General features: G+C 46.4%; 1 protein-coding gene across 6 annotated transcripts in view; it reads left to right on the forward strand.

The window, feature by feature from the left end:
- IGSF9B (immunoglobulin superfamily member 9B) overlaps nucleotides 1-17,825 on the forward strand; it is a 118,413-nt gene that overhangs the window by 91,457 nt on the left and 9,131 nt on the right. For 3 of the 6 annotated variants that reach the window (XM_083479165.1, XM_083479166.1, XM_083479169.1), the window contains exons 13-18: nucleotides 2,420-2,595; nucleotides 3,169-3,395; nucleotides 4,632-4,716; nucleotides 5,509-5,670; nucleotides 7,054-7,099; nucleotides 7,571-9,202. In XM_083479165.1, coding sequence (XP_083335291.1) covers nucleotides 2,420-2,595; nucleotides 3,169-3,395; nucleotides 4,632-4,716; nucleotides 5,509-5,670; nucleotides 7,054-7,099; nucleotides 7,571-9,202 — 2,328 coding nt within the window. Of the gene's footprint in view, nucleotides 1-2,419; nucleotides 2,596-3,168; nucleotides 3,396-4,631; nucleotides 4,717-5,508; nucleotides 5,671-7,053; nucleotides 7,100-7,570; nucleotides 9,203-9,728; nucleotides 10,096-11,557; nucleotides 11,604-17,825 lie in introns of all 6 variants that reach the window. The other 3 variants (XM_083479168.1, XM_083479167.1, XR_014519952.1) reach the window with 2 other exon arrangements.

The following is a 17,825-nucleotide window of genomic DNA, read 5'->3' on the forward strand; positions in this document are numbered from 1 at the left end:
GTGTTTTTTTTGGTGTATGTGGTGCAGCTTGAAGCAGCTGGATCTTCCCTTTAGGGCAAGAAATGACAACATTTTCTCGGTCTATGGTTGTATTCCAACAGGGGTAATCTATCAGAGAGAGTCTGCCAACTGTGAGCAGACATGAAGCCTGCAGTGGGGCAAAAGCAAAAAGGAGACTACCTCCTTTTTCTCCCTACCCTTGCCTCCTTTCTCCCCATCCGACAGTCTGCCAGGATCTGCCAGAGGTCTGAACTGCTTGCTTGCAGAGGGCTTTATTGACGTTAGTGGGAGGGCCTCATGCAGTTTGAGGTTGCCTGCCTGCTCCATAGGGCCTTATCCACTTCCACTGTTGTCTATGGGTTGTAATCCAAAGTCGTGCTAAATTAAAGTCACTTAGTGGTATACTTGTTGCACCCTTGAAATGCTTTGCTCCAGCGGAAAGTTGTCGCTCAAGAGAATGCATGAGCAGGTTGCTGGTAATTTTGTTGCATGACAAGTGGTGCAATGTATTGCACAGAGAGTTTCCACTAGCACCACTGTTGTGTTGCCATCTTCTGTTGCATAACATTAAAAAGGAATGGAGGAGGTAGCAGAGTCAGATCAGCAGAGCAGTGTAAGGATCAGAGTTCCTGCATGTAGCAGGTGCTTTGCTGCAAAGGCAAAGCTTGCCTACAGGAGATGTTACAGAGGAACAGGAAAAGACAGGGACCAGTCACTGTGAAGAGGGGCAGAGCAAGACAGACTGAAGCTGCTCGGACCTAAAAGGGACCCACGTCTTCCCAAATTGTTCCTTGGAAAGGCTCTGGTTGAACTCTGGTTGGAGGGATCCTGACAGGCACTGTTGCCTTTGCCCTATGGGCTGCTGTCCCGATGGTCCCATTGTCTAGGCTTTTATTGGGCTGCCTGGATCTTGCTCTGGCTTCACTTTAATCACATACTTGCACCTACTTCCGCCAGCAGCTCTGTTTCTGCAGAAGCAGATGCTCTCGGTGGAAACATTACATAGGATTAGTGGTGCAAAGGAGAATTGTCAATTCAATGGGCCAACCCCATTTTGTTCCTTGAGGCAAAGGGCAAAGATTGTGGCTCCCTCAGGTTCATGTACAGAAGCTGACCAGATTAGCAGTGGAATCTTATCTCAATGCCAAACAGCAACCTCCACTGCCCTGAAGGACAGCAGGCTCACTTAGGGGGTGCAAACCTGGCCATATGGCGCAAACAGCCCTACCCAATCCTCACTCCTCAGCATCTGCTGCCTGCAGTGACTGCCTCACTCTTCCTTATGTTAGGGACAGCCCTGGGCAATCCCCGTTGCCTTCTTTCAATGCTCTGCCTTCCATTCAGTTGGCATCAGCAGGGTCTGGAATGCGACCAGAGTGAATGAAATCATTTCTTGGCCGTGGTCCTCATGGGAGGTGCTGCTCAGGTGAGCCTAGCCTGAAGGCAGCATTTGGCTCTGGCATTAATTTGGCAGTCCCGCTGATGACGTATGAGTCAGCCTAGCCTCCCACCTGCTTATCCGTTAGCAAAGCTAGCACCGTGTGCCATGGAGAGGGCCATCAGTAATTAATGTTTAGATTTGCCGTGACAAATAATCAGGGCTGATGCGGTAAGAGACCCATGGGTGCAGGATGGCTGGATGAAAACATATCATTTCCGATTATCATTGTACTGTTGGGGGCTGTCATCATTTCATTAGTTTACATCCGATTGGATGGAAAGATCTGTACCCAGGTTTAGAGTGGCAAGCAAAAAACCAAATTACATCTCCCTCCTCTTTTGCTGCTGTGGAAACAGATCAAGCCTTTAGAAACTTGCACACAGACCTTAGTGGTACAAAATTGCAGGTGTGTGTGTGTGTGTGTGTGTGAAGAGAGTGAGAGAAGAAACTCATTACATTAAGTGTTGGGTGCAGAATTCAACTTCTTTGATGTGTCACCCTTCATTAAAATCAACAATCAGGTTTCTAGCCCATATGATGGTTAAAAACAGGTTTGAAAGCTTGTTGGCAACACCTGCTGCATTTGCAGGAATCAGGGGAGTCTCTGAATAAGATCTGTGGGAAGCCAGAGGGTGTGGGGTTCAGGTCTCATTTTCCCCTCCCATGTAACTAGCAGGAGCAAAATAAATAATTCAAATCTGGAGTGATAATGCAAATGTGCTGGATTGAGTCTGGCCGCAGAATCAAGCATTCCTTGCCATGAAATATGAGTCATGTTGGTGCAGAATTTTGTATTTAGCAGAGTCCTGGGTGTCATTAGATCCAACCCCAAGTAGCTCCATTGTTCATTAAGGAATTATCTCTCTCTTTTTTCCTCTCTCTACACTTTTCTTTTCTCTCTCTTGTTCTCTTTTTTCTCTTTGATTTCTTCCCTCTAAAGAACCTGCCCCTTCGATTGTCTTTCTTCTATCTTGCCAGGATGAAGCGGGCACAATTTGGACCTCATGACTGGCTCTCTTTCCCAGTGCCAACTGGGCCCAGTTGGTTCCTCATGGATAATCTAGAACCGGAGACTGCCTACCAGTTCAGTGTCTTGGCCCAAAACAAGCTAGGCACAAGCTCCTTCAGTGAGGTGGTCACTGTGAATACTTTAGGTGAGACTCAGAAGAGGACCTTGATGACCCAAGGTTCCATAAACCGAAAGAATGAATTACTAGCAGCGTCGTACCCAGTGTTATTCTGGAATTCTAAGAAACCAGAAAGCTTTCAAGGGTTCTCCAAATGGTTCAAAATGGTGTCTAATTGCATCCAAGCATAGACAAAAACCTTCTCATTGATCTCAGGAACTGCCAAGCAGAATTTGGTGATGACATCTTAAGAAAGAGGGGGGGGCACATGGAAATTTAGTGCTGTGCTTACTCTCAGTAAAAGTAAAAGGTTGAGCCAAAGGTGTCATGGAAGAGCAGAGCTTTGAGGAAGCAGTTAAGGGGCAGCAGGATAGGTGGCATAAAGCAGGTATTCTGAGGAAAACATTCTGGGCATAAGGGACAGTAAGGGTGAAATAGCAGAGCTTTTAAAGCAGAAGTGGTCAAACACTTTGGCAAATGTGCCACAATTCCAGTGTAAAACACAAGACCCATCACCGCCCCCATAGGTTTCTTGTGTCTGTTTTAAAAATATTTCTTTTCCCTTCCCCTTCTATCCCAACATTTTTTTTTTATCTTCAGCATTCCCTGTCACAACTCCAGAACCCCTGGTGCTGGTTACTCCACCAAGGTGCCTAACAGCCAATCGGACGCAGCAAGGAGTCCTATTGTCATGGCTTCCCCCAGCCAATCATAGCTTTCCGATTGACCGTTATATTATGGAGTTTCGGGTTGGAGAAAGATGGGAGATTTTAGATGATGCCATCTTGGGGAGTGACAGTGACTTCTTTGCAAAGGATTTGACTCAGGTAAGTGGATGACAGATTGAACCTTACAGTGTGGTGGTCTTTCTGGGAAATCTTGGAGTGAATTAAGTGTGTGAGCTTAATAGGAATTCCTTAATAAGAAGGCTAGTAATAATAGACAAGCTTCCCTGAAAGACAATTTGTCTCCCAAACTGTTTATCTTTCCTTGCAATGTTCTGCCACAGAGGAGTGTTGGGTATGTTCCAGGCTGCTCTCTGAGGAACAAAATGAGGTTCCAGGAAGCCTGAGCAGCACTGAATATGAGCTTGTCTGTACATTCCAGAACAGTGTTCTTCAAGGTTGGGTCTCCAGATATTGTTGGACTACATCTCCCATCATCCTCAGCCAGCTTAGGGATGATAGGAGTTGAAGTCCAACAACATTTGAGGATCGAAGGTTGAAGAACATTATCCTAGAGCATAGCCCCCAGTCTTCTGTAGAAGAGGTTCTACAGAAGACTGCAAAGGGTTCCTTGGCAAATAGGCCTTTGGAGCACCAGAAATGATGCCCTAATGATGCAAATTTCTAACACACTGATCTTTCATTTGAGAAGAGTGGTTGACATACTATCCATCTCTCCGGACTAGAGATGCTTCTGAAATTCCCATCCAAATTCCATTTTAAAAATTATGTATATCAAAATTTCTCCCTGGATTTGGGACTTGCAAATTACCTGGTCTTGCTTCTGAAGTGGAACCAATGCATTAGTAATCCTCTGTGCTCCATTTAAATAATAATAATAATTCTCTCTGTTCTCTTTTATTATGTTTAATTTTATGTTATATATTTTTACCAGTATAAGCCACCTGGACGGCCCTTTTGACTGTGGACAGGTGGGGTATAAATGGTATTGTGAATTCAGTTTTACGAAGCAAGTGTTAGGTAATCAAGTGATATGTGTGTATATATGTTTGGTGTTAAATGGTCCCTAAGGAAACCCGCTAAATACATTTTGGGGGCTTAATTGCTACACTCACTATCTCTTCGGAGACCCTAGAATACTCTGTTTTCTGACTTAACTACAAGTGTTGCAACCTAATGACTCTAGATACTAAAAGTGGCTACTCTCCCTGCATGTATAAAGCCAATTCCTTTGCCACCACTGGGAAAATATATTGTTTCCAATTAAAAACTGAGTCCTACTGTTGACCACAGTTTGTGGTGGCATTCATTTTTCATGACAAATGTCAGCATTGGTTGTCAGGCAATGTTTGATAATGCACATATTTCATACCGTAGGACACATGGTATGAGTTCAGAGTTCTGGCTGTCATGCAAGACCTCATCAGTGAACCCAGCAACATTGCCGGCGTATCCAGCACAGGTAAGGAAGTGCTTTCTCCACCTTCCATTAAGCTTTTTCACCAGCCAAACCTAATCTGTGGATGGGCAAGATCATCACAAGGAATGGGTCCTTCTTGAGAATGGCCTCAGAACTGAGGAATTGTCCTGGCCCTCTCTGCCAGATGAAGAATTTGAACTCAGTTTTGTTTTTCTGCCAAATTATTTAATGCATAAATCTGAGTGATACATAGAGGAGGGTAAGACTATCAATGACTACTGGCCACAATGGCCATGCTCTGCCTCCACTATTGGAGGCAGTAATGCTTCTGAGGAGGGGAGAGTGTTATTTTGCTTGGATCCTGCTTATGTGTTTCCCTTGGGCATCTAGTTGGCCACTGTGAGAACAGGATGCTGGACTAGAAGTGCTCCTGGCCTGATCCAGCTTAACTTGTGGTTCTCTGGATTTTGTTGGGCTATTCCTCCCACCATCCCTGACCATTGGCCATGCTGGCTGGGGCTAATGGGAGATGTAGTTCAACAACTTCTAGACGGCCATAACAGACCTGTTAAATGTTGAAGGAGCCAAAAGCCTTGTTCCCCCCCCCCCACATGGAGATGTGTTTGAGATGTTGACTGTTGTCCAAACCTCTTCAAAACTGCCTACCACAGCATGGCAGCATCAACCATTTTCCAATGAAATCTCCTCAAATGTGTGTGGTGAAGAGATGATGGAAGGAATTCCATTTGTTTATTCTTACTCTGACGGTCTCCCTGAAGAACAAGTGCCTGTAGCCATGTCTTAAGAGGCTCCCCTATTCTCTGTCTCTCCCAGACATATTTCCACAGCCAGAGCTGACTGATGAAGGCTTGGCCCGGCCTGTGCTGGCTGGAATAGTTGCCACCATTTGCTTCCTCGCGGCTGCCATCCTATTCAGCACTCTAGCTGCCTGCTTCGTCAACAAGCAACGCAAACGGAAACTTAAGCGCAAAAAAGGTGAGTCTGTACCTTGCATTTCCTGGAAAATTAAGGCAATAATCACCTAGGCGTCAAGACAGCCTTATACTCAGAAATCTCGAGGAAGTAGTTCTGGGATAAACATGCTGCAATCCAAGACACTTGCTTTCCTAGGTACAGAATATGTGTTCAAACTATTTCTCCTCCACCAAACGTAGGCCGCATTTGCACCATCCACTTAAAGCACCATGATACTACTTTAAACACGTATGGCTTTCCCGAAAGAATTCTGGAAGCTGCAGTTGGTTAAAGTTCTAAACATTGTTAGGAGGCCCCCATTCCCCTCACAGAGCTACAATTTCCAGGGTTTTCTGTGAGGAGGAATTGATAGTTAAGCCATTCTGGGACTGGTAGCTCTGGGCAGGGGATAAGGGCCTCCTAACAACTCTCAGCACCCTGGACAAACTAACTCCCAGAATTCTTTGGGGGAAGCCATGACTGTTTAAAGTGGTATATCAGTGCGGTAAATGGATGGTGTGAATGTGGTCTTAAAATGTCTCTCTACACCCCCACTTGCCTACTTTGGTATCCAGCTAAGTTGTGTAATACTGTGTTTTAATATTAGTGCATTGTGTTTTAATTGTTGTATCCTATCCTGGGACCTTATGGCAAAGTATGGTTAATAAATTGTAGTAGTAGTAATAATAATAAGAGTAGTCCCGTTAAAACTAATGTGCTTAAGTTAGTCATGGCCCTTCATTTCAATGGGTGGGGTGTCGCATGACCAAACGTTTAATAATAATACCACAAAGCATTTGATGTCTGGAAAAAAGAAGTTGACGTCGCCTTCTCCCTGATGTGCTAGTTTTATATGCAGTGCTACTATAAAACACTGATATGCAGTGTTAGGGCATGCTCTCCCTGCTGAAATACAAGAGGCCCTATCGTATTGGCATTCCACTGGCTTCTGTAGACAAACCTGTGCAGGCAAGCATTTCCCGGAACTCGAACTTTGTGTTTTGTTTAAATAATATTTTTAATGAGCTTTTTTTCTTGTGTATTTTAATGATGGATGTTTTTAATGTTTTTTTTTATGGAATTCCTTTATTGCATATATTGCATGTGTGTGTGTTTTATAATTGATGTTATACTTGTAAAGTGCTTAGAAACCATTTTGACATGTAAGCAGTGTATAAATTAATAGATGATGATGATATGTGCAGCAGCATCTGGTCATGTGGAGAAACATTTAATGTTGTGAACATCCTGTAATAGTGGGGATACCCAGCTTACATTGGCTGCAAGGGTGAGTTTCTTGTTCTGTTTTTCAGTGTTGGAAAAGTAAGAAATAGGGTGCTTCATTCAATGTTGTCCTTTCAACTCTTTTAATTATTTCTCCCACACCCCCTTTATATTTTCCAGACCCTCCTCTCTCAATAACCCATTGCAGAAAGAGTTTAGAGTCTCCGTAAGTATCTGTGTGTTGGGGAAAAAAAGCAGAAGAAAATCTATGAAATCATCAGTTAAAAGCAGCCATTCCCCTTGAGAGTTACACTTCTCAGAGTTCCCTGGGAAGATGGATTAAATGGTTAAACCACCCTGAGAAATGTAGGAATAGAAGGGTTTCCTAACAACTCTCAGTACCCTTAACAAGCTTCATCTCCCACAATTATTTAGGGGAAGCCATGATTGTTTAAAGTGGTATTGTGGTGTTTTAAACGTATGACGTGAATGTGGCCTTTGCAAAGGAGAAGTAATATTAATAATAATGTCCCACCCTAACTTCTGCTTATTCATTTTACATCCAGTTAAGGGGTTTATGTTATATAGTGCTCATACATCCTTTTATTCAAACTGTGGTATTAAGCAAACTACAGACGTTGGTCTCCTCTGTGATCCATTATTAAAATTATGCCCCCCCCCCTTTTCTATGGCACAGGTTGTCCTCTGGAAAAGTGAGCCCCGAGAGCATCCGGACGCTCCGTCCCCCCTCTGAATCTTCCGATGACCAGGGCCCACCTGGCAAGCGGATGCTTAGCCCCAGCAAGGAGAAGGAGCTCTCCCTTTACAAGAAGACCAAGCGAGCCATCAGCAGCAAAAAGTACAGTGTTTCCAAGGCTGAGGCAGAAGCTGAGGCGACCACCCCCATCGAACTCATCAGCCGCGGGCCAGACGGCCGTTTTGTCATGGATCCTTCGGAGATGGAGCCCTCCCTCAAGACCCGCAGAATAGAGGGCTTCCCCTTTGTGGAGGAGACGGACATGTACCCGGAGTTCCGCCAGTCCGATGAAGAGAATGACGACCCTGTGATGCCTGCCTCTGTGACAGCCCTCAAGTCCCAGCTGACTCCTCTCTCCTCCAGCCAGGAGTCTTACCTTCAGCCACCAGCATACAGCCCAAGGTTTCACCGGGGCCTGGAGGGGACGGGCACCATGGAGAGCCGCCTCCAAGCCACTGGCCAGGCCAGGCCTCCTGCCCCCAGGCCATTCCACCACGGCCCGTATTACGGTTACCTCAGCAGCAGCAGCCCCGGCGAGATGGACCCTCCGCCTTTCTACATGCCGGAGGTCAGCCCCCTCAGTTCTGTCATGTCCTCCCCTCCTCTGCACCCAGAGGGGCCTTTTGGTCATGCCACCATCCCTGAGGAGAACGGAGAGAACGCCTCCAACAGCACGCTGCCCCTGACCCAGACTCCGACGGGGGGCCGGTCCCCCGAGCCATGGGGCAGGGCCGAGTTCCCTTTCAGCGGCTTGGAATCGTCGCCCATCATGTTCCCCCACCAGCTCCACCAGTGCGAAATGGCCGAGAGCCTGCAGCCAAAGGCCAGTCTTCCTAGGGGACCACCACCTTCCTCGCTCCAGGTCCCCACATCCTACCCTGGCATCCTGGCCCTGGAGGCACCAAAGAGCTGGACTGGCAAGTCGCCAAGCAGAAGCCAACCTTCCATGCCCACCACCGCCAAATGGCAGGACAAACCTATGCAACCAATGGCGAGTCAAGGGCAGCTAAGACACACCAGTCAAGGCATGGGCATACCTGTGTTGCCTTACCATGGGCCGTCCGAGTCAGTCAGCCACAGCGGCACAAGCACATTTGGCCTGGACACCAGGTGGTACGACCCCCAACCCAGACCTCGGCCCAGCCCCCGGCAAGCCAGGAGGGCTGAGCCCAGTTTACATCAGGTGGTGCTACAACCTTCGAGGCTTTCCCCCCTGACCCAGAGCCCCCTCAGCTCCCGCACCAGCTCCCCAGAGCTAACGGCGCGGGCCAGGCCACGGCCGGGCCTCATCCACCAGGCGGAGATGTCTGAGATCACTCTGCAGCCTCCGGCAGCCGTCAGCTTCTCCCGCAAGTCCACCCCGTCAACAGGATCCCCTGCTCAGAGCAGCCGGGGAGGAAGCCCCAGCTTCCGGCCAGCCATGGCTTTCACTTCTCTGGCCACCGGCTATCCCCCCCCTCAGTGCCCTTCCCTGCCCGTGGAGCCCATAGACGTCTTCGGACAAATCCCCTCTCCAAGGAGGGGAGGGGAGGACATTCTTAGGCCGGAGCCGACACCAACAACCAGTTCGGGGTAAGTGTGTGTGTGTGTGTGGACATTGCCTGCTTCCCCTCCCCCCCAGCCTCTCTCTCCCTCCCTGCCTCACCTGCTCCCATCCCTTCCCCACAACTTCTTCCCCTGCCACCATCACCTGAATCCATGTTGAGGCACGCTGCAGCAACTTTTTTGGAGATGGCCTCCAGCTGGGATTTCTAGTATTATTTCCCCCCTCCCTTCCCCAGTCAAGTTTTGCAGTGTTGGGCCACCCCCTGCCAATATCCATTACCCCCTCAGCATGGGCGATTAGATCCATAGGGTCCCTGGCCTTTGGGACTGTTGGGAATTGTGTACTGTTGGTTAGCTCAAGGGCTCTCCCTTTTCCTCCCCCATCACAAGAAATAAAAATATTGAAGCTTTCATTTTTGTTTGGGAGTCACGTGTTGGGATGAAATGAAGAGGGTGTCCAAATGTCTAAAAACTGTAGGTTCAGGTGGTGTTTCTTTTCGCTTTGCAACTGGGTCAGCGAGCCCCAGATATTACCAGTATTTTCCTCTTCTAGTTCCTGGCTGTTTACTTTCCTGGGACATTAAGGCCTTGAGGCCCGCTCTTTGCCTTCTTCACATCCTTCTTTTACCCCCCGAGAGGGTTTGTCATCTTCCATGAACGAAACATGGCCGCACAAGCCGCCTTTTTCCACAACATCTCCAAAAGGGGTGCTGCAGCCCCACCCACAAGACTTGGGCGAGGCGAGAGAAACAAAGACATTAGCCACATGAACAGCTTGTAAGGAGAGGACCAAAAAATTTAAAAAGTCAAAATCTACCCCAAACACACAGAAGTCAAATCAGGAAGCCGCCAGCACCCTCGGATCCTGTCCATGCAAGGGATTGCAGCTGGCCAATTACCTCCAGCAGCTGGTTTTCCAGGTACCAGGGTTGCACCAGGCAAAGCGTCTTCTCTTTCTTTCCGTTTCTTCCTTCTCCTCCCCACACCTCTGTCTTTCACACTAACTGTAGGTGCGTTCTCCTTCCATCCTTTTGTCTTTGTTGAAACAATTTTTTTGTTCTCCATGTAGTGGAGTTTGACTCCCCTTGCCCCTTCTCTTGATCCCCCAGCGTTGTGGAAATGAGTAGTGGTACCCTGCCCCCTGCCCAAATGGCTTGATGGAAACATGTGTAAATCAATTTGGATCAGGAGGGAGAAGTGACTCAACAGCAAGCAAGGAACAAAGGGTGGGCTGGTTAGACTGTGTGGTCGGCCTGGTATGTGATCCCAAGCAGTGGTTGTGGTAGGGTCATTGTAGAGCAAAGGTGTGAGACTTGAGTATAGCGTGGGAAGCTGGCTTTTCACCCCCTTGCCAAACATCCTTGCATTCTACCTATACTCTCTGGTACCTGGAAGCACTTAAGTCTTTGGAGACCCATTTAGCAAGGTTATTGGTTGCTGCTTCAGGATATTGGACCCAAGGGATAAGAGACATGTCTTTGCACTAAACTGCTGAAGGGTGCTGTAAACGACTAGCAAAATGAAAGCAACCTCTGTTACTTTAAACCTATGCTTGTATAGACAATCTGAAACCTAATGGATCCAAGACTTCCACTTAAAGACCACATATGGGAACATATTAGGACACTCTCGAGCAGTGTTCTTGAATATTGGGCTCCCATATATTGTTGATCTACAACTCCCATCATCCCCGACAATTGGCTTAGTTGGCTGGGGATGATGGGAGTTGTAGTCCAACAGCATCTGGGGATCCAAGGTTGAAGAACACTACTCTAGAGGACACGTCCACACTACAAACTTCATACCGTTCTAACTGCCACGACTTCCCCCCGAAGAATCATGGGAATTGTAGTGGTTTTTCAGCTGAACACTTCCTGTTAAGAGATCCCTAACCCACCTTTACCCTCTCACAAGTGTGTCAAATTTAATTTTAATGTGTCAAATTTCTCCCCATTAATGGTACCCCCAAACCATTCACTGTCCTACTTGATGTTGAGGCTGGCCCTACCCTCCTCATGCAAATGCAGTTCCCAGGCTTCCCTGGAAGGAGGAAATGAATGTTGAGCTGGCTTCAGGTCTGCAGCCTGAAGCTTTCTGCAGGTCTGCAGCTTTCTCTGTGTTAGCGCCCTGTTGTCTGTGCTTTGAAGCCATGCCTTCTATACACTTTCACCATCCTTTCTTTTGTTTCCATTTCTTTCCCCCCTTTGTTTTTCCAGCATTGTTTGTTTGCTTCTTTTGTGTTTCAGTTTCTTTCCCCCTCACTTTTCCTTTTGGATTTATTTTATTATATATTTTTTTCCTCCTCCGTTTGACTTGCTGATGTCTTGTGGAGCTTGGCTCCTTGCGGGTGTTGATAACTGCTTTGTTTTTGATTAATCTCAGCTATCTGGGCAGTGTTGTCGAGACAAGCCACTCCTCAGCTCAATAGGTAAGGGCGATCAATGTCTGGAAGGATGGTGCTGTGGGGCGTGGTTGGGGAGAGGGGCATGGGAGGGGATTCCAAAGGAGGGGGGCTCTTTTCAATAACATATATCTATATATCTATACATTTCCTTTAAAGGGGAATAAGGTATTGCAAAATCCAGGACAAACCTTTGCACACTTAGTCCTTGTGGCTTTTGGGTTTCCCCATTCTCTTGTACATCTCCCTCTCTCTATAAGCACAGACTCTATATCAGCCAAACTTTTTCGGCCCACTGACCCCTTGATTCCATAAACTCTTCCCCAGTGCCCCCTACTCTATAAAAAGCATTGCTAAGAATAGCAGTTTGCCTTAGTAACAATAAATTGAACATGTATCCAAAATCCAATTTAGTTTAATTAATTCAACAAAACTAATTAACTTGATCCAGTGATACCAGCTTTTCTAAGTTAAAAAGTTATTTACACCTCTCACACCTCCCCCCTGCTGCCCCCTTGCTCCTCAAGAGTGCGCCCCGTCACCAAGAAGGACCACAATAAATGGATATCAAGTGGAGCAATGCGACTGAAGCAGTGAGCTCAGGTTCTAGCCTAACACTTTTAACCGCCATACCAGTCAGAAGTTCCAAACCCCGTTCTTCAGAGACCCTCCCATATAGCTTGCTGTGTATGAGATTATATTACCCATCTCTTCCCCATACTTAATGAACAGGCTGGCCTTACCATTAGGCAGAGTGAGGCAGCCACCCCAAGCAGCTGATTTTGGGTGTCATGAAAGGGCAGCAAACTGCTAACTCCCCATTTATGCATACTATATTTGATGTGACGGTGCACATGCAACATGCCACAAACCCAGAAGTGGAACCTGGAAATGTGGAGCACCCTGGAGAGTCTTCCTGGCTCACCAGCAGACCTTCTTTGGGCTCTGGGGAGGGTCTCCTTGTGAGCCAATAGGACTCTCCAGGGTGCTCCATTTACACACAGGGAAGCCTGGAACAAAACCGCTGCATAAACTGGGAGATGCCTCTATTTCATTTATAATTATTTTTAGTGATGGGGACAGGGAGCAGGGCTTTGGGATGTTCTGTCTCAGGTGCCATAATAATTGTCATGGCCTTGAGACCTGTGCACCTTGGCTGTCAGGAGCGGGAGGAGCCTTTTGCAAGACCCATATCCTCCAATTTTTTTCTGATGAAAATGAAGACACCCCCTGCAACATTTTTCCGATGAAAATAGGCACATCCTATTCCATTCCCTCCAACATTTCTCCAATGTAAATAGGGATGTCCTAAGAAAAAGTGGGACATTCCAGGATCAAATCAGAAACCAGGATGGCTTCTGTAAATCTGGGACTTTTCCTGGAAAATAGAGGCACTTGGAGGGTCTGCGAGACCCACTGACAGAATCTCAAACCGCCACCCTTGGGTGGCAACATGCCAAATACTGGATGAAACCTCTTTGTTCTCACCATTCTTCTTAGCAAAATAGCAAAAGGAGAGGCTTTGACAGAACCCTTAGTAGTCTGCTGTAAAGGCCTGGTTGGCTTTGCTTGCCCAAAAAATGACCACAAATTGTGCAGGCACTGATTTATGTCCTGCAACATTGATCTACTAGGAGTCTCTCCTTAAATGAGAGAGGCTGGGCATTTCTGCCCTGTGTGAAAACCGGCAGATGATAAGCGACTGCATACTCTGTTGTTATTTAAAAAGAGACTCCATAAAGAAGAGAGGCAAGTGATAGCTTTATGATTTGGGGTTGTAAAGTTGTCAGTGGGTGAAGCGTTGCTGGGCACTTTATGACCAGGTCAGTATACAGCCATCCCCACCCGCAAGCACACACGCACACAACCCCACTGTTTTATGGAGCCATAAAAACTGAAGAGGGACATGGTTTATGAGATTTGTGCAGACGCCTTAGATCAGCTCACTTCCACGGCGGGGATGCAGACAAATTTGGACAGGCATCTGGAGCATTGCCGTCAGTGTCTCTGGATGACTCTCTCTTCTGCAACATAAAAAACCCAGTGCCGTCTTCTGAGGACTGGGGAATGGATTTCAATACAAGGTCATGCCAGGGGAACTGCAGGCCAAGTTACACTTAAGATCCTGGGTGATTTATTCTAGGCCTCCCTAATGGAAGGCCCATTAATACCCAGTGGCAGCTTGGATGGGACTGCTATACCAGGCTCCTTAGTCCACCCCGTGCTGCAGTCTTTTGCAGCTTGGCACCCTCCAAATGTTTTGGGACTCCCATCAACCCCAGCCAATGGTGAGGGATGATGGTAGGTGTAGCCTCAACAGCAATATCTGGAGGGCCACAGGCTCCCCATTTCCTGCCTTGGTAGATCACATGACCAAAAGATGGGAAGCCACTTTGAATCAGCTTGGACCATTTCTCCCTCTAGCCCAGATTATCCTTTCTGACTAGCAGCAGCTTTCCGGGATCTTGGGAGGAGAGTCTTTATCATCACCTGCTACCTGAACTGTTTAACTGAGCCAGGGACCTTCTGCATTCAAAGTAAGGACTGTGCCACTGAGCCATGGCCTGGTTTGATTTGCGTTGTCATCGCCCTCTTTTCAGTTTTTAATCTGGGCTGTATGTACAACACACACACTCAACTTTCTGCACATTCGACCATTCAAATTTTGCATCAATGAAAGCTGGATAAGGTACCCTCACCAAATATTTGCAAAGTTTGTGTGATGCTCTTATTTCATATAATTTATTTTGTTTTTGCTAGTTGTGGAGAGCAGGCTGCTAAAATCCTGCCTCTTAACTGTTGCACAAACCCTGTCTGGCTTCTGGGATCTCAGCAAGCATTGCCCACACATTTTCAAAAATATATTTGTGTCCGTATGGGCTAGAAACTTGACTTTTCATGGTTGAAAGCATTGGTTCTCGGGTGGGGGCGAAGCACTGGTTCTCAGGAAGCTGAATTGTGGGTGTGCAGTACTGCACCCTGCAGTCCTTTCGGATATAAAAAGCTATGTGTGTGCACTCAGTTCACTGTGAATGTCTGTTAGCCAAGGACAGGCCTCCTTGTCCCCTCACAGTTAATCTCATCTCTGCAATGGGAAACCCAAAAACCACAAGGCCAAGCTGGTGTCCTGCGTGCTCTTCCCTTAAGTGGGGCAGGGCTTTCTGCTAATAGCCCTAGATGTGAGCCTAGGTGGGGGTTGGCCAGGACTTGCATATGCCCTGACAGTTGTCACTCTGGTGTACATCTTTTGGAGTTTGAGGACTCTTGTCTGTCTGTCTTTTTTGGAAGAGAAGAGTTTTCCCCTTTAAAGGCTGTCCATGTGCCAGTTCTCTGCATGCATTTCACACTCGCTCTGGCTTGGAGAAGTTGTAAGTCCTCTTTGTCTGATTGCTTTTTCTCTCTTATTTCATTATGATTTCTACCTTACGTTTTGCTTTCTCTCTCTTTTCTCACTCCATTGTTACTACTTTTTCCTCTTCTTTCCTTCCCCTCCTTCTCCTGCCTCCTCCCCTCCTCCCACCTCTCTCTCCTTACCTCCCAACCTGTGCCTCCTCTCCCTTGTTCCTTTCCCTTCTCCATCCCTCTCCTGTCAGCATGGTGAAAATCCGCTGTGTAGACAAGCTGTGCTGTCCCCCGCAAACCTGGTGAAGGGATGCCTTTATCTGGTGTGTGCCCTGCTCTTTTATCAGCTTCCTCCTTACCTCATTGCACTGCTGCTACTGCTGCTGGTGGTGGTGGTGGTGGAGCCTGGCACCGCAGTAGGAAAATGCTTGGGGGGCAGGATGGGAGCATCTTTCATTGACTCAGCTTGCAAATGGCTATGCAGCAGTATCACTCAAGCGTAGGTCCTTCTTGGAGTTTTGAGGTGGCTGGCAATCCCTTAAAATGGAGAAGGAGGGGTCTCTGTGCTTAAAAGCTTCAAAATCCTAGAGGCTGTAATCCAGCGTTTTGGGGAGAGACTCTATTTATTGAGGTAATGCTGTGCTCATTGTACCTTTCCAGCTCGGTGTCTCATTCCAGTGCCAAGGGTTGCCACTTCACCCTTACATTTCTTCCTCTACTCTTCCAACCTTCAGCTGGGAAGGAAGATCCAGAGAAATCATAGCTCCCGATTTCTGCCATTGCTGACTAGTAGAACTGCTCATTTTAGTTGTCCTTTGCTGTTGGCATTCAAGAAGAATACTGTGCCAGATAGGCAAACCATGTATCTCTTCCAGGTGCTTTTTCTCCTCTTGTCTTTGGACACTCTGGAAGGAAGCCATATTAGTCTTTTCTTGTTTTAGCCTAGTTTTCACCTATGCTCAATTAACAAGAACTGGACATTTCAGGAAAAAACTTAGCCATTTGAGCCCTAATTATAGAGTCTGGGTAAGAATTTGAAATGTGGCTAACACAGCATGCCATCACCTGGTACCATGTTTAGTTTAGTTTTTGTAAAAAGACAAATCAATGGGCCATAACATTAGCGTTTAATAGGAAAGAGTGGGGTGATACTCAACTAGGTTTACTCAGGGAAAACTCACCGAAGCGAATGAACCTAGTTTTCAATGGGTGTGCTCTGAGTAAAACTTACTTAAGCACTATGTTGTTATTGTTATAATTATTATTAAATAATGATGTTTATATATTGCCCTTCATCCAAAGATCACTGGGTGGTTTGCGACATAAAAACACATAATAACAAAATAATAATAATCGCTTGGCCCACAAACACATTTAAAAGGTCATAGATTGTTTAATCAGTCAAAGGCCTTGTTGAAGAGAAATGTTTTCACTTTGCATCTAAAGATATGTAATGAAGTGCCAGGTGAACCTTCCTGGGGAGAGCATTCCACAAATGGAGAGACACCGCAGAAAAGCCCTGTTCTTGTGTTGCCACCCTCTGACCTCTTGTGAAGGAGGCACACAAAGAATGATGATTGCAGGGTCTGAGTCAGTTCATATTTTACATTCAGAGGATCCCCAAACCATTCATCTCTTTAAAAGCTGGGAATAAATGACTTTGAATTGGTAACTTCCTTAAATACTTGAAGAGTTTCCTCTAAACCATTTTAATCTGTTCACAGTTGAAGACAGAAAACAGGGTGAGATGGACCATTAGTTTAACCATTGGTTTAATTTAGTATGGTCTTGTGTTGGCCTTCATTAGAAAGTTTTACTCCTTTAAAAAACTGTACTTGACATTCAGTGTTTCCAAAGCAAAGCTTGTACACTATCTAATCTAGGCTACTCCATTAGAAAAAGTCTAAAATACCCAAATTAGGAAGCAGGGAGAGTGACATATTTCCTAGACACTTCCAAGTATGTACCATTATAAATGTGTTAAGGTGCTACAACACTATTTCTTGCATTTACTTTCATAGACACATATGGCTACCCCTCTAGAAATTTTTACAATTGATGTAGTCCATAGGAACATAGGAAGCTGCCTTATATTGTGTCAAACCCTTGGCCCATCAAATTCAGTATGATCTACATTGTCTGGCAGCAGGTCTCCAGGGTTTCAGTCAGGAGTCTTTTTTCCTACTTTGAGATGCTGGGGGTTGAACCTGCGACCTTCTGGGGGTACAAGATAGATGCTCTGCAGCTGAGCTGTACCCTTCCCCTGAGAAGTAAAAATGACTTACATTGCAGGTAATGTTGAAGAATGGGTGACATTTCATCCATGTTAAATTAGGTAAAGGGACCCCTGACCATTAGCCTCAAACCCTAAAAATGGAACTGCCACTGCAGGGTGGTCTGAATACCAAAAGCTGGGTATGGCACTGGATTTAGGGCAGTGCCAGCAGTTCCCCTGCACAGGACACCGAGCCAAGGTGGCACAAAATAGTAACAACAACATCAACCTGTATTTCTGTGGGTACCTACTGAGAAGATCCATAAAAAAGCAACTGTGCCAAAAAGAATTACTGTGAAAATTAGAAAGATGGGGCAAGGGGTGCCAAATTTTGTCCTCGCTCAGGGTGCCATATACCAAAGTCCGCCCCTGCTGTGTATGAACAACACTAACCACCACCACCTTCAAGTTATGCCTGTGAACTTCTAATGTAGGCATCCCCAAACTCAGCCCTCCAGATGTGTTGGGACTACAATTCCCATCATCCCTGACCACTGGTCCTGTTAGCTAGGGATGATGGGAGTTGTAGCCCCAAAACATCTGGAGGACCAAGTTTGGGGATGCCTGTTCTAATGGCTTATTATAGAAAACTTGATGCTGGTCAAAAAAGAAAGGCCTTTGCTTCAGCCAGA

This window comes from Podarcis liolepis (genome assembly GCF_965112155.1).
Source record: "Podarcis liolepis genome assembly, chromosome: 16".
Taxonomy (NCBI): domain Eukaryota; kingdom Metazoa; phylum Chordata; class Lepidosauria; order Squamata; family Lacertidae; genus Podarcis; species Podarcis liolepis.